Source organism: Podarcis muralis, chromosome 4 (assembly GCF_964188315.1).
Source record: "Podarcis muralis chromosome 4, rPodMur119.hap1.1, whole genome shotgun sequence".
Classification (NCBI taxonomy): Eukaryota; Metazoa; Chordata; class Lepidosauria; order Squamata; family Lacertidae; genus Podarcis; species Podarcis muralis.
Window position 1 is genome coordinate 4,548,311 of NC_135658.1, and position 19,594 is coordinate 4,567,904.

General features: G+C 47.0%; 2 protein-coding genes across 3 annotated transcripts in view; one reads left to right on the plus strand and one right to left on the minus strand.

The window, feature by feature from the left end:
• Positions 1-19,594, minus strand: part of LOC144327627 (uncharacterized) — a 365,071-nt gene that overhangs the window by 308,926 nt on the left and 36,551 nt on the right. The window lies entirely within an intron of this gene.
• Positions 11,512-19,594, plus strand: part of LOC114595270 (uncharacterized) — a 71,031-nt gene continuing 62,948 nt past the window's right edge. Inside the window, exons 1-5 of one of the 2 annotated variants that reach the window (XM_077928032.1) lie at positions 11,512-12,061; positions 12,258-12,351; positions 12,625-12,707; positions 13,559-13,685; positions 16,102-17,776. In XM_077928032.1, coding sequence (XP_077784158.1) covers positions 11,645-12,061; positions 12,258-12,351; positions 12,625-12,707; positions 13,559-13,685; positions 16,102-17,687 — 2,307 coding nt within the window. In that variant the 5' untranslated portion in view covers positions 11,512-11,644 and the 3' untranslated portion in view covers positions 17,688-17,776. Of the gene's footprint in view, positions 12,062-12,257; positions 12,352-12,624; positions 12,708-13,558; positions 13,686-16,101; positions 17,777-19,594 lie in introns of those variants that run through there. The other variant, XM_077928033.1, reaches the window with a different exon arrangement.

Sequence of the window (19,594 nt, forward strand, 5' to 3'; positions counted from 1 at the left end):
GTTCAAAATAAATAAATCCCATTCTCATCATAAATGAGTAATACTTTCTTATGCACGCTTATGCACGCCACAAAAGTATGCCATTTCCCTTTCCAGAAATGGATGGTTGTTGTTATGTTTAGGGAAGCTTTTAATATTTGATGGACTATTGTATTTTAATATTTTGTTGGAAGCCGCCCAGAGTCGCGAGGGAACCCAGCCAGATGGGTGGGGTATAAATTATTATTATTATTATTATTATTGATCAGGTGAGTTTTCTCCTTTCAAAAGAAGCAGGTGGAATCTCCACAGTTGCTAATAGCATAACGTTGAAAGTGCAGGGAAATATGGGGAGCCCTAGAGTATCTGCTTGGCATGCAGAATGTCCCAGGGTCAGCCCCTGACATCTCCTGCAAGGGCTGGACAAAATCCGTGCCTGAAACTCTGGGGAGCTGCTGCCAGTCAGTGTAGACCAGGGGTCCTCAAACTATATCCCGCAGGCCGAATCCAGCCCTCCAGGGTCGTGAATCTGGCCTGCACGACCATTTCAGAACCCGCCAAGTGTTTGAGGCTGAAAGCATCTCGCCACCCGCTCAGTCAGTCCCTGCGCCGTGCTGAGGTATAACACCGGTCTTGAAAGACCGACATTGGCTCCCACTACGTTTCCGAGCACAATTCAAAGTGCTGACCTTTAAAGCCCTAAACAGCCTCGGCCCAGCATACCCAAAAGAGCGTCTCCACCCCCATTGTGGTCCAGCTCCAAGGGCCTTTAGGCGGTTCCCTCATTGCGAGAAGCAAAGCTACAGGGAACCAGGCAGAGGGCCTTCTTGGTAGTGGCGCCCGCCCTGTGGAACGCCCTCCCATCAGATGTCAAAGCGATAAACAACTACCTGACATTCAGAAGACATCTTAAGGCAGCCCTCTTAAGGGAAGTTTTTAATGTGTGACATTTTTGTGTATTTTTGGTTGCTGTGGAAGCCGCTTAGAGTGGCTGGGGAACCCAGCTAGATGGGCGGGGTGCAAATAAATTATTATTATTATTATTTAGTTGTTGTTGTTGTCGTTTAGTTGTTTAGTCGTGCCCCACTCTTTGTGACCCCCTGGGCCAGAGCACGCCAGGCACTCCTGTCTTCCACTGCCTCCCGCAGTTTGGTCAGACTCATGTTTGTAGCTTCGAGAACACTGTCCCACCATCTCGTCCTCTGTCGTCCCCTTCTTCTTCTGCCCTCCATCTTTCCCAACATCAGGGTCTTTTCCAGGGAGTCTTCTCTTCTCATGAGGTGGCCAAAGTCTTGGAGCCTCAGCTTCAGGATCTGTCCTTCCAGTGAGCACTCAGGGCTGATTTCCTTCAGAATGGATACGTTTGATCTTCTTGCAGTCCATGGGACTCTCAAGAGTCTCCTCCAGCACCAGAATTCAAAAGCATCAATTCTTTGGCGATCAGCCTTCTTTGTCTTTTGGCTTGAAGAGCCAATTTTAAAAGGATGGAGTGGAACCGGATATTGAGGTCCATCTTCCCTCAGACCATGTGGGGGGCCACTTCCCCATCACTCACCAGGATGGCTTTGGCCGTCTCCTGCTTGCAGCACTTCAGGGTTCAGAGCCCCCTGAACTGAGCTGCCTGGCAGTTCTGAATCACCTCCGGCAGGTACAGCTGATCTCCCTCCAGCAGATGAAAGGCAGAAGTCAGGCTGTCAGTTCCTCACGAAGGGAGGGCTTCTCCACATCCGAGAGTGCAGAGTGGGGGGCAAGGAGGGCAGGTCTGAGTCCCTGCTCTTGTTCTCCCCAATACTCACCCCTGGGGGAGGGATGTGCAACCGTAGCACATCTGCAAAGAGGAGGACATGGGGACAGGTGAGTCCGTCCCTGAGCACCTGGCAAGACTATTTCAAGAGGAGGGACATCCCAGGCCTTGGGGGCCATTCCTGGCCTCCTTCAACCAGAATGTGGCTCCCCAGGCCAGGGGTAGGCAAGCTAAGGCCTGGGGGCCAGATGTGGCCCAATCACCTTCTCAATCCGGCCCACAGACAATTCAGGAATCAGTGTGTTTTCAGATGAGTAGAACATGTGCTTTTATCTAAAATGCGTCTCTGGGTTATTTGTGTGGTATAGGAATTTGTTCATCCCCCCCAAAAAATATAGTCTGGCCCCCACATGGTCTGAGGGACGGTGGACCGCCTCATGGCTGAGAAAGGTTGCTGCCCCAGGCTAACAAGATTGTCAATATCCGGTTCCACTCCGTCCTTTTTAAAATTAAAATAACAAAATAGATCCCATCTCTCAGAGCATGTAAACCACATGAGTGGAAAGACCCCTGTGCCACTTACAGAAATAGGACTATACTTCCTTCTCCCACCTTTAAAGTAAACGTCTATGTAACAAAACCGAATCGACCCAAGTCTGCCTTCCTCCACTAACCTGAACTTTGCTCTTCAAGCCAAAAGACAACACTTCCCTGAAACCCCCTGGCCTTTCATTGGTAGACTCGCCACCACGCCAGTGGCGTTTACCTCAAAGGGACTGACTGAGCGGGCGGCGAGATGCTTTCAGCCTCGGACACTTGGCGGGTTCTGAAATGGTCATGCAGGCCAGATTTGTTGTGACGTGGGGTTTGTGATTTCAGCTCTCTTGACATAATATGCTGGTGACAGACTGAGACCTGAGGAGGGGAGAGCTACATTTATAGGGACAGGGAACTAGCTAGAAAGGGTACACTTTGGAGGGAACAATATCAGGCAATCACAGTCCTGCCTTTTGGAGGAAACCAATAAGACAGAGGATCCAAATACAGCAGCTTAAATGAACCAATAGTAGCTGTACCCTCTGGAACCAAAAGGCAGTTACTTTACCCTAATGCAAATACAGACAATAATAATACAGATATAAAATCCTTTGACTCAATACACAACAAGATTCACGACCCTGACGGGCTGGATTCGCTCCTTGCTGCTTTTGCTCCAGTTTTCGCGCTGCTTCTCCGGTCGCTTCTTAGTCGGTCTATCTTTTCACCCGTGCGTAGCCCTCCGAGCCCACCGGGCGTGCCAGGCCGTCCGCACACTGCCACCTCGCCGGAGAAGCCGCTGCCGGACGCCTTTGAAAGAGCTGAAATCACGAGCAGGGTTCTGGCTGGGCTTGGGTTGCTTCGGGTCACTTTCATTTGGATCTCCTTCGGATCGCTAGCGAGCTCTCTTTTTGCCTCCGCGAGCTCTCTTTTTCGCAGTGGCGTAGCGTGGGGGGTGCAGGGGGGGCCGCCCGCACCGGGCGCAACATCTGGGGTTAGGGCAAATCCATGGGTTAGGGGGCGCAAATCCACAGGTTAGGGGGCGCAAATCCACGGGTTAGGGGGCGCAAATCCACGGGTTAGGGGCGCAAATTACTTGCCTTGCCCCGGGTGCTGACAACCCACGCTACGCCCCTGCTTTTTCGGCTCCGACCGGCAGATCGCGGCCACCAGCCAACGGGCTCCTGGCCTCGTGGCGACCAGGCTCTTGCCAGATAATTTTTTTTTCCGTGTTCAGAGCCGAAATCGCTGGGAGGTTTTGATTTTTAGGCTTGTTTTCGCTGCTTTTTCCCTGTTGCCGCTGGCGGAAGCGTATTCAGAGCGTGCAACGACACCGGCGTGGAAACGGCGCTCGAGGCGCTTTATCTCGGCATCACCTTCCCTTCCCCGGGCGCCTGCCTGCCGCTTCCTGGGCGGCTAAGCACCCTCCGCCTGAGGGGGTAACGTATTGGGGAGCACTGCTCGGGGGCAGGATTTGTTTCGGACGGCCCGATTGGGTTAATTGTTTAACGGGCTGCGGGACTGTCCCCCTTTCTTGTAAACTGGTTTAATTTTTATTCAGCGGCGCGTACGGGGTTCTTCGGTTATTGAGGGAATTCCCTCTCCCGGTTGCCTAGGTTACACGGCTCGCTGTAGGCCCACGTGGGTGCCCCACGTGTCTTTTGGGGGGGTTCATCAAGGCGGCCATTTTAAGTGTGGCAATTCCCCGCCTCAGGGTTGTCTGTGAAGATTCCACCTGCTTCTTTCGAAAGGAGAACACTCACCTGATCAATAATAACAATAATAATAATAATAATAATTTATACCCCACCCATCTGGCTGGGTTCCCCAGCCACTCTGGACGGCTTCCAACAAAATATTAAAATACAATAGTCCATCAAATATTAAAAGCTTCCCTAAACATAATAACAACAACCATCCATTTTCAGTCCCTTGAATTAGCAATTGAGCATTTCTGGAAAGGGAAATGGCATAGTTTTGTTGCGTGCATAAGCGTGCATAAGCGTGCATAAGCGTGCATAAGAAAGTATTACTCATTTATGATGAGAATAGGATTTATTTCTTTTGAACCTCGCATGGTTCCTCCTTGGCAGCCAGTGCAATGGTTTCAGCAGGGCTAGAACTCAGGACCCGCTGCCTTGAGGGACATCTAAGAGCAGTTGGGCAGGGGAAAGATCTCCCTTGGGAGGTGGTGGACTCTCCTTCCTTGGGGAGAGACCGGGTTGCCATAAAGAGATGAGGAAGCGCCTATCCTAGAGGGGCACCGGAGAGACCCGGGTTGAGACATCGAGATCAGGAAGCGCCTCTCATAGAGCGGCCCAGCAAAAACCCGGAAGATTAGTCACAGGCTGCAGGAGCGCAAATGGAGACGTGCAGTTTTTAGGACGTGCACAAGTTTTGTTTCCCGCTTATTTTAGCCAAGAGTGGGAAGGGGGCCGCTGCCTCCGAGAAAGACCTGCAGCGCTTTTTACTGAGAGGAATGCAGGTGCATGCCCAGAATGAAACATGTCCAGCAAGAAAGAGCAACTCTGTACAGTATACACTTAAGAATGCAGGATTGCATGGTTTGAGTACACACCTCGTGTTTGAATAATAATAATTATTATTATTATTATTATTATTTATTTATACCCCGCCCATCTGGCTAAGTTTCCCCAGCCACTCTGGGCGGCTTCCAATCAAGTGTTAAAAAGCACATCAGCCTGAGAGCTTGCAGGGCAGCGGCTGTAGAAGGAGCAAAAAGGGTTTTCTCGTGTGTGTGTTTCTTTGTGGCTGATTAGCTGCTCTCCCTGTGCAAAGGTCAGAGGGGGCAGGTGATGGAGGACCGCTGTAGCCACCCCCAACGACACGTTCTCAAGATGGAGGGTGAGGGAACAGCTGCAGTCGCCTGCGGTTCCTGCGCAATGTTTGCCATCTTGCCAAAGGTTGCAGGCAGCTTTACCTGCAGCAATTGCATGTTGATTGCCCTCTTAAAAGACAAAGTCCAGCAACTGGAGGAACATGTAGCTACGCTCCAAAGAATTCAAGAGCTGGAGCTCTTCTTGGAAGCAACAGAGCACACCGTCTCCACCAAGGAGGAGACAGGGGACTCCCCTGAGGAGGAGGCTAGTTCACCAACACAGGAGCCAGATATATGGAGAAACGTGACTCAAAGAAGTAGGAGGCCCAGGGTTCGCTCTGAACGATGTGGCCCAGGGAGATAGGGGAAAATAGTGGAAGTGAATAGCTGGCTTCGCAAATGGTGTAAACAGGAACGGTTTGGATTCTTAGATCACGGACTGCAGTTTCTTGAAGATGGACTTCTGGCAAGCGATGGGCTGCACCTTACAACGGTTGGGAGGAATGTTTTTTCCAAAAATCTCAGAAACCTCATCAGGAAGGCTTTAAACTGACTAATGTGGGGGAGGGAGACAGTGCTCCTGAAGGTAGGAGTCTATCAATTGATGAAGATGATCATCCAAATGTCATAGACCAAATGGAGCAAACAGCACGCAGACCTAGTGGTGGGAGGAAAAAATCCTTAAATAAGAGACACGGGGGAATGATTAATGGACTTCAATGTCTGTACACTAATGCGCAAAGCATGGGAAATAAACAAGATGAGCTTGAGCTCTTGGTGCAGCAAACTAAATATGACATAATAGGCATCACTGAAACCTGGTGGGATAAGTCCCATAATTGGAATGTAATAATGGAGGGATTTTCCCCTTCATGGATCACTGCCTTGCCGTGGCGAAGGGGCTTGAAGAACTCAGAGAAGCTATGAACTACGCCAAGCAGGGCACACAAGATGAACAGGTCATAGTGGAGAGTTTGGACCAAACGTGATCCACCTGGAGGAGGAACCGGCAAACCACTCCAGTATCCTTGCCAAGAAAACTCCATGGACAAATACAACAGGCATATAAAAGTTATGACGCTGGAAGATGAGCCCCTCAGGTCGGAAGGCGTCCAACATGCTACTGGGGAAGAGCGGAGGGCAAGTACAAGTAGATCCAGAGCTGATGAAGCGGCTGGGCCAAAGCCGAAAGGACGCTCAGTTGCGGATATGCCTGGAAGCGAAAGGAAAGTCCAATGCTGTAAAGAAAAATATTGCATAGGAACCTGGAATGTAAGAACCATGAACCTGGGTAAGTTGGAGGTGGTCAAAAATGAGATGGCAAGAATAAATATTGACATCCTGGGCATCAGTGAACTAAAATGGACGGGAATGGGTGAATTCAGTTCGGATGACCATCACATCTACTACTGTGGGCAAGAAACCTGTAAAAGAAATGGAGTGGCCCTCATAGTCAACAAAAGAGTGGCGAAAGCTGTACTGGGATGCAATCTCAAAAATGATAGAATGATCTCGATACGAATCCAAGGCAGACCTTTTAACATCACAGTAATCCAAGTGTATGCACCAACCACTGGTGCTGAAGAAACTGAAATTGACCAATTCTATGAAGACTTACAACACCTTATAGAAGTGACACCAAAGAAGGATGTTCTTCTCATTATAGGGGATTGGAATGCTAAAGTAGGGAGGCAAGAGATAAAAGGAACAACTGGCAAGTTTGGCCTTGGAGATCAAAACGAAGCAGGGCAAAGGCTAATAGAGTTCTGTCAAGAGAACAAGCTGGTCATCACAAACACGCTTTTCCAACAACACAAGAGACGACTCTACACATGGACATCACCAGATGGGCAGCATCGAAATCAGATTGATTATATTCTCTGCAGCCAAAGATGGAGAAGCTCTATACAGTCAGCAAAAACAAGACCTGGAGCTGACTGTGGCTCAGATCATCAGCTTCTTATAGCAAAATTCAAGCTTAAACTGAAGAAAGTAGGAAAAACCACTGGGCCGGTAAGATACAATCTAAGTCAAATCCCTTATGAATACACAGTGGAAGTGAGGAACAGGTTTAAGGATTTAGATTTGGTGGACAGAGTGCCTGAAGAACTATGGATGGAGGCTCGTAACATTGTACAGGAGGCAGCAACGAAAACCATCCCAATGAAAAGGAAATGCAAGAAAGCAAAGTGGCTGTCCAACGAGGCCTTACAAATAGCGGAGGAGAGAAGGCAAGCAAAATGCGAGGGAGATAGTGAAAGATACAGGAAATTGAATGCAGATTTCCAAAGAATAGCAAGGAGAGACAAGAAGGCCTTCTTAAACGAGCAATGCAAACAAATAGAGGAAACCAACAGAATGGGAAGAACCAGAGATCTGTTCAAGAAAATTGGAGATATGAAAGGAACATTTCGTACAAAGATTACCATAATAAAGGACAAAAGTGGTAAGGACCTAACAGAAGCAGAAGACATCAAGAAGAGGTGGCAAGAATTCACAGAGGAATTATACCAGGAAGATATGGATGTCTCGTACACCCCAGGTAGTGTGGCTGCTGACCTTGAGCCAGACATCCTGGAAAGTGAAGTCAAATGGGCCTTAGAAAGCACTGCAAATAACAAGGCCAGTGGAAGTGATGGTATTCCAGCTGAACTATTTAAAATTTTAAAAGATGATGCTGTTAAGGTGCTACACTCAATATGCCAGCAAATTTGGAAAACTCAGCAGTGGCCAGAAGATTGGAGAAGATCAGTCTACATCCCAATCCCAAAGAAGGGCAGTGCCAAAGAATGCTCCAACTACCGCACAATTGCACTCATTTCACACGCTAGCAAGGTTATGCTTAAAATTTTACAAGGAAGGCTTAAGCAGTATGTGGATCGAGAACTCCCAGAAGTGCAAGCTGGATTTAGAAGAGGCAGAGGAACCAGAGACCAAATTGCAAACATGCACTGGATTATGGAGAAAGCTAGAGAGTTCCAGAAAGACATCTACTTCTGCTTCATTGACTATGCAAAAGCCTTTGACTGTGTCGACCACAGCAAACTATGGCAAGTTCTTAAAGAAATGGGAGTGCCTGATCACCTCATCTGTCTCCTGAGAAATCTCTATGTGGGACAAGAAGCTACAGTTAGAACTGGATATGGAACAACTGATTGGTTCAAAATTGGGAAAGGAGTACGACAAGGCTGTATTTTGTCTCCCTGCTTATTTAATTTATATGCAGAATACATAATGCGAAAGGCTGGGCTGGATGCATCCCAAACTGGAATTAAGATTGCTGGAAGAAATATCAACAACCTCAGATATGCAGATGACACAACCTTGATGGCAGAAAGTGAGGAGGAATTAAAGAACCTTTTAATGAGGGTGAAAGAGGAGAGCGCAAAATATGGTCTGAAGCTCAACATCAAAAAAACGAAGATCATGGCCACTGGTCCCATCACCTCCTGGCAAATAGAAGGGGAAGAAATGGAGGCAGTGAGAGATTTTACTTTCTTGGGCTCCATGATCACTGCAGATGGTGACAGCAGCCACGAAATTAAAAGACGCCTGCTTCTTGGGAGAAGGGCAATGACAGGCCTAGACAGCATCTTGAGAAGTAGAGATGTCACCTTGCCAACAAAGGTCCGTATAGTTAAAGCCATGGTTTTCCCAGTAGTGATGTATGGAAGTGAGAGCTGGACCATAAAGAAGGCTGATCGCCGAAGAATTGATGCTTTTGAATTATGGTGCTGGAGAAGACTCTTGAGAGTCCCATGGACTGCAAGAAGATCAAACGCATCCATTCTTAAGGAAATCAGCCCTGAGTGCTCACTGGAAGGACAGATCGTGAAGCTGAGGCTCCAGTACTTTGGCCACCTCATGAGAAGAGAAGACTCCCTGGAGAAGACACTGATGCTGGGAAAGATGGAGGGCACAAGGAGAAGGGGGCGACAGAGGCCAAGATGGTTGGATAGTGTTTTCGAGGTTACCAGCATGGGTTTGACCAAACTGCGGGAGGTAGTGGAGGACAGGGGTGCCTGGCGTGTTCTGGTCCATGGGGTCACGAAGAGTCGGACACGACTAAACGACTAAACAACAACAACAACAATCTATTTCAGAGAAACAGACCAGACAAGAAAGGAGAAGCCTGGAGAAGAGGAGGTTAAGGGGTGAAATGATAGCCATGTTCAAATATATAAAAGGATGTCACATAGAGGAGGGAGAAAGGTTGTTTTCTGCTGCTCCAGAGAAGCGGACACGAAGCAATGGTTCCAAACTACAAGAAAGAAGATTCCACCTAAACATTAGGAAGAACTTCCTGACAGTAAGAGCTGTTCGACAGTGGAATTTGCTGCCAAGGAGTGTGGTGGAGTCTCCTTCTTTGGAGGTCTTTAAGCAGAGGCTTGACAACCATATGTCAGGAGTGCTCTGATGGTGTTTCCTGCTTGGCAGGGAGTTGGACTCGATGGCCCTTGTGGTCTATTCCAACTCTATGATTCTATGGTTCTATGATTCTATCCTTGGAGGTTTCTAAGCAAAGATCGGACGGCCATCTGCCATGGATGCTTTAGCTGAGATTCCTGCATAGCTAGGGGTAGTAGTAGTAGTAATAATAATAATAATAATAATAATAATAATAATAATAATAATAATATAATATTATTTATACCCTGCCCATCAGGGCTGCCTGTTTAGGGAACTAGACCCGGCCCAATCAGCACCCGCTGCCTTGAGGGTCATCATTTACTCTTTTAATTTATTACTCATTATTACTCATTTTGGCAGGGGAAAGGTCTCCCTTGGGAGGTGGGGGACTCTCCTTCCTTGGAGGTTTCTCAGCAGAGATCGGACGGGCATCTGCCATGGATGCTTTAGCTGAGATTCCTGCATTGCTGGGGGTTGTAATAATAATAATAATAATAATAATATATTTATACCCCACTCATATGTCTGGGTTTCCCCAGCCACTCTGGGTGGCTTCCAATAAAACACTAAAATAGAATAACACCTATTAAACATTTAGGGAACTAGACCCGGCCCCCTCTTGCTTCGGGTTGGACTAGATGACCCTGGGATCCCCTCCTATCTCTCCACTCCTGAATTCTAGGAGGAGCTTCCTTGCCTCCTGCAAAGCCCTTTTCCCTGCAAGCTCTTCCTCTGGTTTCCGGCCAAGGGAGGGAGATGCTCAGAGTCCAGCCAAGAGCCTCACCCCCAAAAGGATATCTGGGCATTGGCGGAGCCAGGGGGGGCAGCTGCCCCCCTAAGTGCATAAGAAATAATAAGAATCTGAGAGAGGGCTGAGCTGGAGGGACTCAGCTTTGCAAGGGTTAAAGGGAACTGAGCTGCCTTCCTAGAGAGGCCAGGAAGCAAGGGGGGCAGGTCCTCCAGAGCCAAGGCCCCTCCCTCCCCAGTCCTTTCCTGCAAGGAAGGGGGGTGTTGCTTTGGTGTCTCTCCTGCAAGGGCTGATTCGCTGCCCCCTCCTGGGATCTGGTGAGTCTCCTCTCTCTCTGGGATCTGGTGGGGGTCCCAGGGCTGCAGCAGGGGAGGGGGCCTGGGCGGTCTGATCTGCTTCTGCAGGGGGGGACCCCAAGTCAGGGAGGAGAGGGTCCTGCCAGGGAGGGGCCAGGTCTGCCACGCTCTCCTTCCTGGAGATCAGAGGATCCCAAACTCATTTGGCCTTCCGCCCCCCCCCCTTTCAGAAAAAATCTCCCTTCTTTAAACAAAGGAGTCCCTGGGACTTTAACTCTGTATGACATCGCTCAGCCTCATTGCACAACAGAGGAAACATGTGCAAATGGTTTTCCAAAGGTGGAGGAGGAGGTGGACTAGCCCCCCCCCAAAAAAAAAAAAACAGCGGGGAGGGAGGAAGGGAAAGTAGGAAAGAGAGGCCAGGAATAAAGAGAGGGATCCCAGGCCATAGTCTGGCTGCTGCATTGCAAACCAGTTTGTGTTAAGCTATCTAATAGAACAACAAAAAAATCAAAAAGTCAAGGGAGATGTCTTTGGCTCCACCCACTTGGCCCTCTGGGGGTTTGCCGGATACATTCCTGGCCCTCAGAAGAGAGAAAAAGAGACCTCACCCGACAAATCTGTCTGGACAGTGGCAGAGATTGCAGAAAAGGAGACAGAAGCAGGGAGTGGGGGTGGGGGGAGCAACTCCAGAGGACCCCCAGGTCAGGACCCCCACTAGAGAAAAGCATCCATTTATCACAAGATACAAATAACTCCCTTGTCAGTCGGTTCTGGCTTCATGCATTGACTGGAAGGATGGAGAAACCAGGTTGATTAATCTGACAGAAATCCCTTCAGTTGCCTCCACATTCTGCATTGCTTGAAGGCTAGAGACTTATTTCTCCTCCTCTTCCTCCTTCATGCATTGACTGGAAGGATGGAGAAACCAGGTTGATTAATCTGACAGAAATCCCCCCCTGTCCTACAAATTCTGTAACAGAACAATGTATTTGCTTTGTAGGATTTGCTAGAGCTCATTTAGACGGACAGAACTTGGCAGGAGACCAAAGGGTTCCTTCTGATCTCTCAGAGGCTTTCTGAGAACACAGATGGATGAGCGAGACTCGGCTGGCCCTGAAGAAGGAAGAGGCCATGCCAGCCAAACTGGGAGCAGTGGGGGATTCTGGGGAAACTCTGTGCAGAAGATTCTGGGTGAGGAGGTCACCCTCCGCTCAGAGGTGCAGAGCCAGCAGCTGAGGCAGTTCTGCTGCCAGGAGGCCAAAGGACCCCGAGAGGTTTGCAGCCGACTCTACCACTTTGACCATCAGTGGCTGAAGCCAGAAAGGCACATGAAAGCTGAGATGCTGGACCTGGTGATCTTGGAGCAGTTCCTGGCTGTCCTTCCACTGGAGATGGAGAGCTGGGTGAGGGACTGTGGAGCGGAGACCAGTTCCCAAGCGGTGGCCCTGGCTGAAGGTTTCCTCCTGAGTCAGGCAGAGGAGAGGAAGCAGGAACAGAGAAAGCAGGTGAGAGAGACTTTCCTCTGGATACTAACAAGGGGCTCCAAACAGGACAGAGAACATCCCATAATGATCTGCTGATGGCCCATCCTTTTTCTGGGAAAGCATCCATGGAATGAGATCTCACACCCTTCAAGTCTTTGTCATTCTCTTTCTAGTATTTCTCCCCATTCTCTGTTTTGAATCCTTGTTTCTTTTCCAGGGAAAGGATCTCTTTGCAGAAATGGACCTGGATTCCTGTGAGGCAGAGAGGCCTCCGTTGGACACCAGAGAGAGGCCACTGGGTAAGGAGGAAGGTGGCTTTTCTCCATTTGGTCTCGTTCTGTTGGTTTCCCAACTCATCTGAGGGTTCTTTTCATCTTGTTTTGGGGGGAGACAGTTGGGAAGAAGGGTCCAGAGGAGGGGAGATGTATTTCTGCACAAACAAACATATGAAATGGGCACAAACTTCCAAATACTCTCAGTAGGTAAGTCTTTCTCAAAGGCCCATCTGTAGTTAGAGATGCCCTATTTCACCTGTGAGAGAAGCCGGCACTCCTGGCGTCCTGCTTACCTTTTTTCTCTTGCAGGTGGCAGAAGGATGCCGGCAAGACCTCCTGATCCACCTTTTCATGGGGGCAGAAGGGAAGCAGCGGCTGTGGAACCAGATCAGGTCAGGGGAAGCTGCCTTGTGGGGACAGAGACCGAGGGATGGAGCAATGTCATGGACTGGTTGGGCACAGAGGAATGGTGGGAGGAAGCAGCCGGGGAACCAGGAAGGGAAGATGGCTCAGAGCCGAAGAAGTGGAGGTGGAGGAAGGATGAGCGGTCAGAGGGAGAAGAGGGAGAAGTCTGGGAAGAGGAGGTGTCAGAAGCTGAAGGGGTAACAGGGCTTAGTGAGCTGGGATACTCTGAGGCAGAATGCAGTGCAGAATCAGAGGCAGAAGAGGAAGGAGGCAAGTGGGAGAGGAAGGTCGAGAGGCAGAGGTGAGTCAGGAGAAGGAGGAGCCACCGGTGGCTCCCTCTCCTTTTGCCAGAAGCCGCCCTCCCTGCTTGTCTCTCAGAGTCAGGAGACAAAAATTGTCTATTGATCACTGAATGCTAAAATTGTTTTCTAAGCAGTTGACAAACAAGAACAAATAGTGGCCTTGATTCACCTAACCAGCCCTATCGGATGAAAAATGGGGCCTGCCCCCCATTCCTCCCCCTCTCCATGCCACCCTGAACCCCTTGAATTTGGCTCTAGGGCATTGGGAGGGAACCTTCCCAGAACGGCTCACAAGGAGAGGCGAAAGTGGATCCTTCCATTGGGGAAATTGGAATGCTTGCATAGGCAGAATGACTTGAATAACACAAGGTGGAGTACCACCTATTTGCACAAAGACAAATACCCATAATTAAAACGTGCTGCAAAACAATCCTATTGAAACAACAACGGAATTTACAGGAAGGAAACAACAGAGCATTCTGGAGCAGATCATATTTCTGCTGTCTCAGAGGAGGACATTTCCCTTTTTCTTTTAGGGTCCAGTGTGCTTCGAAGATGTCGCTGTTCGTTTCACGGACGAGGAGTGGGCGTTGCTGGATCCTGACCAGAGAGCTCTGCATAAGGATGTCATGGAGGAGAATCGTGGGATCGTGGCCTCTCTTGGTAAGGCTCCCTGTGGGATCGTCATATCTGCCTGGAAATTCAAAAAATGCGTCTATAGACCAACCTCACATATTTTCACAGAGCTCAATAGTGGCCCCTACAACACCTGGGAACCTAACACCCCCACAAGAAAGAGTAACTTTACAGTTTTTTCTTTGAACTATCTTCCTCAGATTATTCCTTTTTCTACCACGATTGGGCTGGTCTCAACTGCCCAGGCCATCTTCAATGTCAGCTTCAGAATTGTTAGGAAAGATAAGTAGCTTCAGGTTTTCTGTTTTTGTTTTTGCTCCTGTCAGTCTTTCTCCTGTCAATTCATCCCAGAGAAGAGCTAGATTTATTGAATTTCCGGTAGAAGTAGCAGTGGTGATGATGATGATGATGATGATGAAGATGATACAGTGGTACCTCGGTTTACAAACTTTCCGGAACAGGACTGTTCTTAAATCAAGGTACCACTGTAGTAATAATAATAATTTATATTTATACCCTGCCCATCTGCCCATCCACTCTGGGCAGCTTCCAACACACATATAAAAATGAAACATAAATAATAATAATCTGATCCCATATAAAAAGAACATTAACTTTAAAATGAACAACTTATACTAGTGGCCAAAATTGTGGAAACCTTTTGTGAAAAGTGTATTTCTGAGGTTTGATGGCTCATAACACCACTTTTGTGTGGAGTAATACCATAAAATTATATAGCAATGGAAAGATAATTTAATGAAGAATGTAATGCAATGAATTTTATGAAGAAGTATTTATTAGGACAGCAGTCATAAAGAAAAAACGTGAAACCTTTGGTAACCATTGGTAACCTTTAGCTTTAATTACGACCTTACAACGCCTTCGCATGCAGTGAACCAGGTTTTTAGTTCTGCAGCTGTAATAATGGGAAACCAAGACTGAATTATTGCCTCTGTTAATGGAGCTTTATTGCTGGGTTGCTTCTATAATAATAATAATAATAATTTATTATTTGTACCCCGCCCATCTGGCTGGGCTTCCCCAGCCACTCTGGGCGGCTTCCAAAAAAATATTAAAATCCTCCAATACATCAAACATGTATAACAAGTTTCTTTAGTCGGCTCCATAGATTTCTGATTGGGTTGAAGTGTGGGCTATTCCCAGGCCATTCCAAAGCACCTTTTGCACACAGCAGCAACATGACATGGAGCTGAATCCTGTTGAAATAGAAAATATTTCAAGCATATATATTTCAAGCATATGAAGCATATATATAAATGCTTCAGTATCTGGAAAAGATCACCTGCGGAACACTTCAGTTTGGGCTCAAGTATTTCGTTTATGCATTTTTCCGCATTTATATTCCCATTAGTGACGCAAATTCTGCCCACACCGTTTGCTGCCATACAACCCCAGATCATCACACTGTCTGGGTGTTTCACGGTTAGTGTAATGCAAGTAGGATGTAAATCTTCTCTGATTCTTCTCCTCGCATATTTCATGCCATCACTACCAAGCAAGGAGATTTGGGTCTCATCGCTCCAAATAACACCGCCCCATTGTTCCACTGTCCACTTAACACGGGTTTCATCTTTTCAACCTTTGTTGGAGAGATAACAATGGCTTTTTCCTTAGAATTCTAACATTTAGACCAGACTTGCACTCAACTTCACATTACATTGTGCCATGTCATCTTGTATACACCCAGATGATTTTCTTCTGTCATGTAGGCACAGTCTCTCCACTCGTCCATCGTCACTTGCCTTTGTACACATTCCCTGCCTTAACAAGTCTGATTTTGTAGTGACTGAGTCTCCTTATACCTCTTCAAAAATATAGAAAGGCCAACTTCGGTTAAGTTTTCCCCAATCTCTCTTCTAATTTCTCCATAACTGTAGCCTTCTTCACTTAATAGTACAATCTTACTCACTTTCTGGAGGCCAGTCAACTCTTTGTGCCATTTCTATAATTTTATTATGTTTTACACCCTCACTAAATGAAAGAACACACAAAACCAACCAACTTGATAGCAATCACATAACACACTGACAAAAGTCAACCTAAGCAAGTAGTGCCTCCTTTTTCTGGTTATTTGGCTATAATTTTGATAGAATAGGGGTAAATGAACAAACTTTGTTGGATTGCAATCTCGATAGCATTCTTGATCGAATTATCTTTCCACTGATATATAATTTTATGACATTACTCCAAATGAAGTGGTGCTATGAGCCAGCAAACCTCTGAAATACACTTTTTCCCAAAGGTCTTCCACAATTTTGACCACTACTGTATATCAAACAAAGCAACATTCAACAACTCATCAGAATCTCATAATAAATATGTTGGTTAATGACAAAAAATGCAGGTAATGAACACACCCAACTCCCTTCAGTTCTTTTCCATTTGATCCTGAGGCTCTAATCCCTTTTTGTCTCCATTGCAGATTGTGATGAATTGGAAATTGAGAGCAAAGGTGACAACGAAAAATTCCCCAGAGAGGAGACGCCACACAAAAATTTGGAGTGTGGAGAAAGCTGCAGTCAGAGCTCCCATTCCACTTCCCATCAACAAAATGTCATTGGAAAGAAACTCTATCAGTGCATGGAATGTGGAAAGAGCTTCCGTCAGAGCTCCCATCTCATTTCCCATCAAAGAATTCATACAGGGGAGAAACCCTATCAGTGTGTGGAATGCGGAAAGAGCTTCACTGATAACTCCTCTCTCACTTCCCATCACAGAATTCATACAGGGGAGAAACCGTATCAGTGCGTAGAATGTGGAAAGAGCTTCACTCGTAGCTCCTCTCTCACTTATCATCAAAGAATTCATACAGGGGAGAAACCCTATCAGTGTGTAGAATGTGGAAAGAGCTTTACTCATAGCTCCTCTCTCACTTATCATCAAAGAATTCATACAGGGGAGAAACCCTATCAGTGCGTAGAATGTGGAAAGAGCTTCACATGTAGCTCCTCTCTCACTTCCCATCAAAGAATTCATACAGGGGAGAAACCATATCAGTGTGTAGAATGTGGAAAGAGCTTTACTCATAGCTCCTCTCTAACTTTCCATCAAAGAATTCATACAGGGGAGAAACCGTATCAGTGTGTGAAATGTGGAGAGAGCTTCAGTCATAGTGCCCATCTCACTTCCCATCGAAGAATTCATCCAGGGGAGAAGCCCTATCAGTGCGTAGAATGTGGAAAGAGCTTCACATGTAGCTCCTCTCTCACTTCCCATCAAAGAATTCATACAGGGGAGAAACCATATCAGTGTGTAGAATGTGGAAAGAGCTTTACTCATAGCTCCTCTCTAACTTTCCATCAAAGAATTCATACAGGGGAGAAACCGTATCAGTGTGTGAAATGTGGAGAGAGCTTCAGTCATAGTGCCCATCTCACTTCCCACCAAAGAATTCATACAGGGGAGAAGCCCTATCAGTGTGTAGAATGTGGAAAGAGCTTTACTCATAGCTCCTCTCTAACTTTCCATCAAAGAATTCATACAGGGGAGAAACCATATCAGTGTGTGAAATGTGGAGAGAGCTTCAGTCATAGTGCCCATCTCACTTCCCATCAAAGAATTCATACAGGGGAGAAACCCTATCAGTGCGTAGAATGTGGAAAGAGCTTTACTCATAGCTCCTCTCTAACTTTCCATCAAAGAATTCATACAGGGGAGAAACCGTATCAGTGTGTGAAATGTGGAAAGAGCTTCAGTCATAGTGCCCATCTCACTTCCCATCAAAGAATTCACACATGGGGAAAACCCTATCAGTGCGTAGAATGTGGAAAGAGCTTCACTGATAGCTCCAATCTCACTTCCCATCAAAGAATTCACACAGGGGAAAAACCCTATCAGTGCGTAGAATGTGGAAAGAACTTCAGTCAGAGCTCCCATCTCACTTCCCATCACAGAATTCATACAGGGGAGAAACCCTATCTGTGCGTAGAATGTGGAATGAGCTTCAGTCAGAGCTCCCATCTCACTAAGCATCAAAGAATTCATACAGGGGAGAAACCCTATCAGTGAATGGAATGTGGAAAGAGCTTCACTGTTAGCTCTAAACTCACTTCCCACCAAAGAATCCATACAAAGGTCGGAAAAACCATTATATAGCTTTAGGAAATCCGCACCTTTTTAACCAGGCCTTTTTCTTATTGACATCTAATGCTATTTTAACATGTGATGTTTTGTGTTTTTATGTTGTGTTTTTATGTTCTAAGCATTCTGAGACATGTGGGTGTAGGGAATACAGCCACTCTTAAATTCCTAGGGGTCTTTGCCCCCCCCCCATAAAATATTTGAGGAGGCCACCCCCAGGTTTTCTTTGTGTTTTTTTTCAAATGCAACCTTTTATTCTTCTGCTACTTGCCATACAATTTCGCTTTCAATTTGCCCTTTTAAGAATTTTTTTAAAAACTGCACAAAGGTCATGAGGAAAACAAAATACAAGAAGATACAAACATGGACAGGTCCCATCTTTGCGGGCAAAATGGAAAAGTTGCTTTAAAGGAGGCCTTTCGAAACTTGGGTCCCCAGCAGCTCCCGGACTACAGTTCCCATCGTCTCTCCCCATTGGTCCTGCTACCTAGAGATGATGGGAGTTGTAGTCCAAAAACAGCTGGAGACCCAAATTTGCTTTAAAGGGAAAGTAGGCTGGCCTTGTGATACCCTCTGCTGGCCAAAAGCACTGCCCCAGAATCTGAACCACCCCCAGTACTCCTAATTGGAATTTATAGAGCGCAAAACTTAAGTTTGATCGGCACTTCAACCTCTAGGGAGCTTCTAGGTGCTTTCTGCGCCACCTAGAGTACCCACAGAATTGTGGCTTCTACTGGCAAGACACACAGGAGAACAAATGAAAGACAAACACAATGAGCAGGAAAAAACCTGGAAAGGGCCATACCAAATGGACATCCGGTGTGAAGAGGTCACTTTCCCCACTGCTGAACAATGCCACAGGTAGAGGAGATGGAATGCTAAAAGTGTTCTCCGGGGCAAGGGGAGCTGCTTGGAAATTGAACTACGGGCTCAAAATACTACTTTTTTAAAAAGTCGCTACCATTATAGACATTGCCATTCAAATGGTGTGCATGCATCCTGTGATTGATAGTGCTAGGCGGGACTTACCTGGCCCCCACCAATATTTTATTCAAGTCGGCACCACTGGGTCGGGTGGTTTACAGATTAAATAAATATATAAATCGCCTCCCTTTGCAAATATTCCAGCTTGTCTATATCCTCATTTATTCTTCTTTAAAATGTATTTGCCCTTCATCTGAAGATTTTACATTATAAGCATACAGGATTAAAGCATGGCTTTCTCAAAAACAAGACAAGCCAGAGAAATCTCTTCTTTTCATTTTTTGGATGGAGTTACAAACTTTGTTGATCAGGGGCCTGCTGTGGAAATAGTGCATCTCTATTTCAGTAAGGCTTTTGACTGAGTCCTCTGTGCTATTTATGTGAGGAAGCTGGTAAAATGTGGGCTGAATGAGGTATATGTCTTAGGAAATCTGTCAGGGGCTCAGGGGCAGAGCCACAGGGGAAAGAGGAATTGGAGAGTGAAGGGGAAGAATCTGAGGGGAGCTTAGGAGGGTATGACAGTGACCCGGGAGATTCCATGAGTCTCTCCAGTGAATCAGAAGATTCCCAGAAAGAGGTGCCCAGGGTCAGGGCAAGGGGGGCCAGCAGTGAGTCCCCAAGCGGCAGCTGGAGATCAGGGCCAGCTTCCCCGTCAGAGAGAAGGGGGGAAGAAGCCCACAGATCAGAACTAGCGTCCTCTCCAGCAGGGAGAGAGAGTGAGTCAGAACTGACCACACCTCCATCGGAGAGTGGAGGGGCGGAGCGGAGGTCAGTTCCAGCCAGCCCCCCCGAAGGGGGAAGCAGTGTAGCCGTTAGAAGGAAAGTGGCTGACTGGGCGCGTGCGCCCAGTT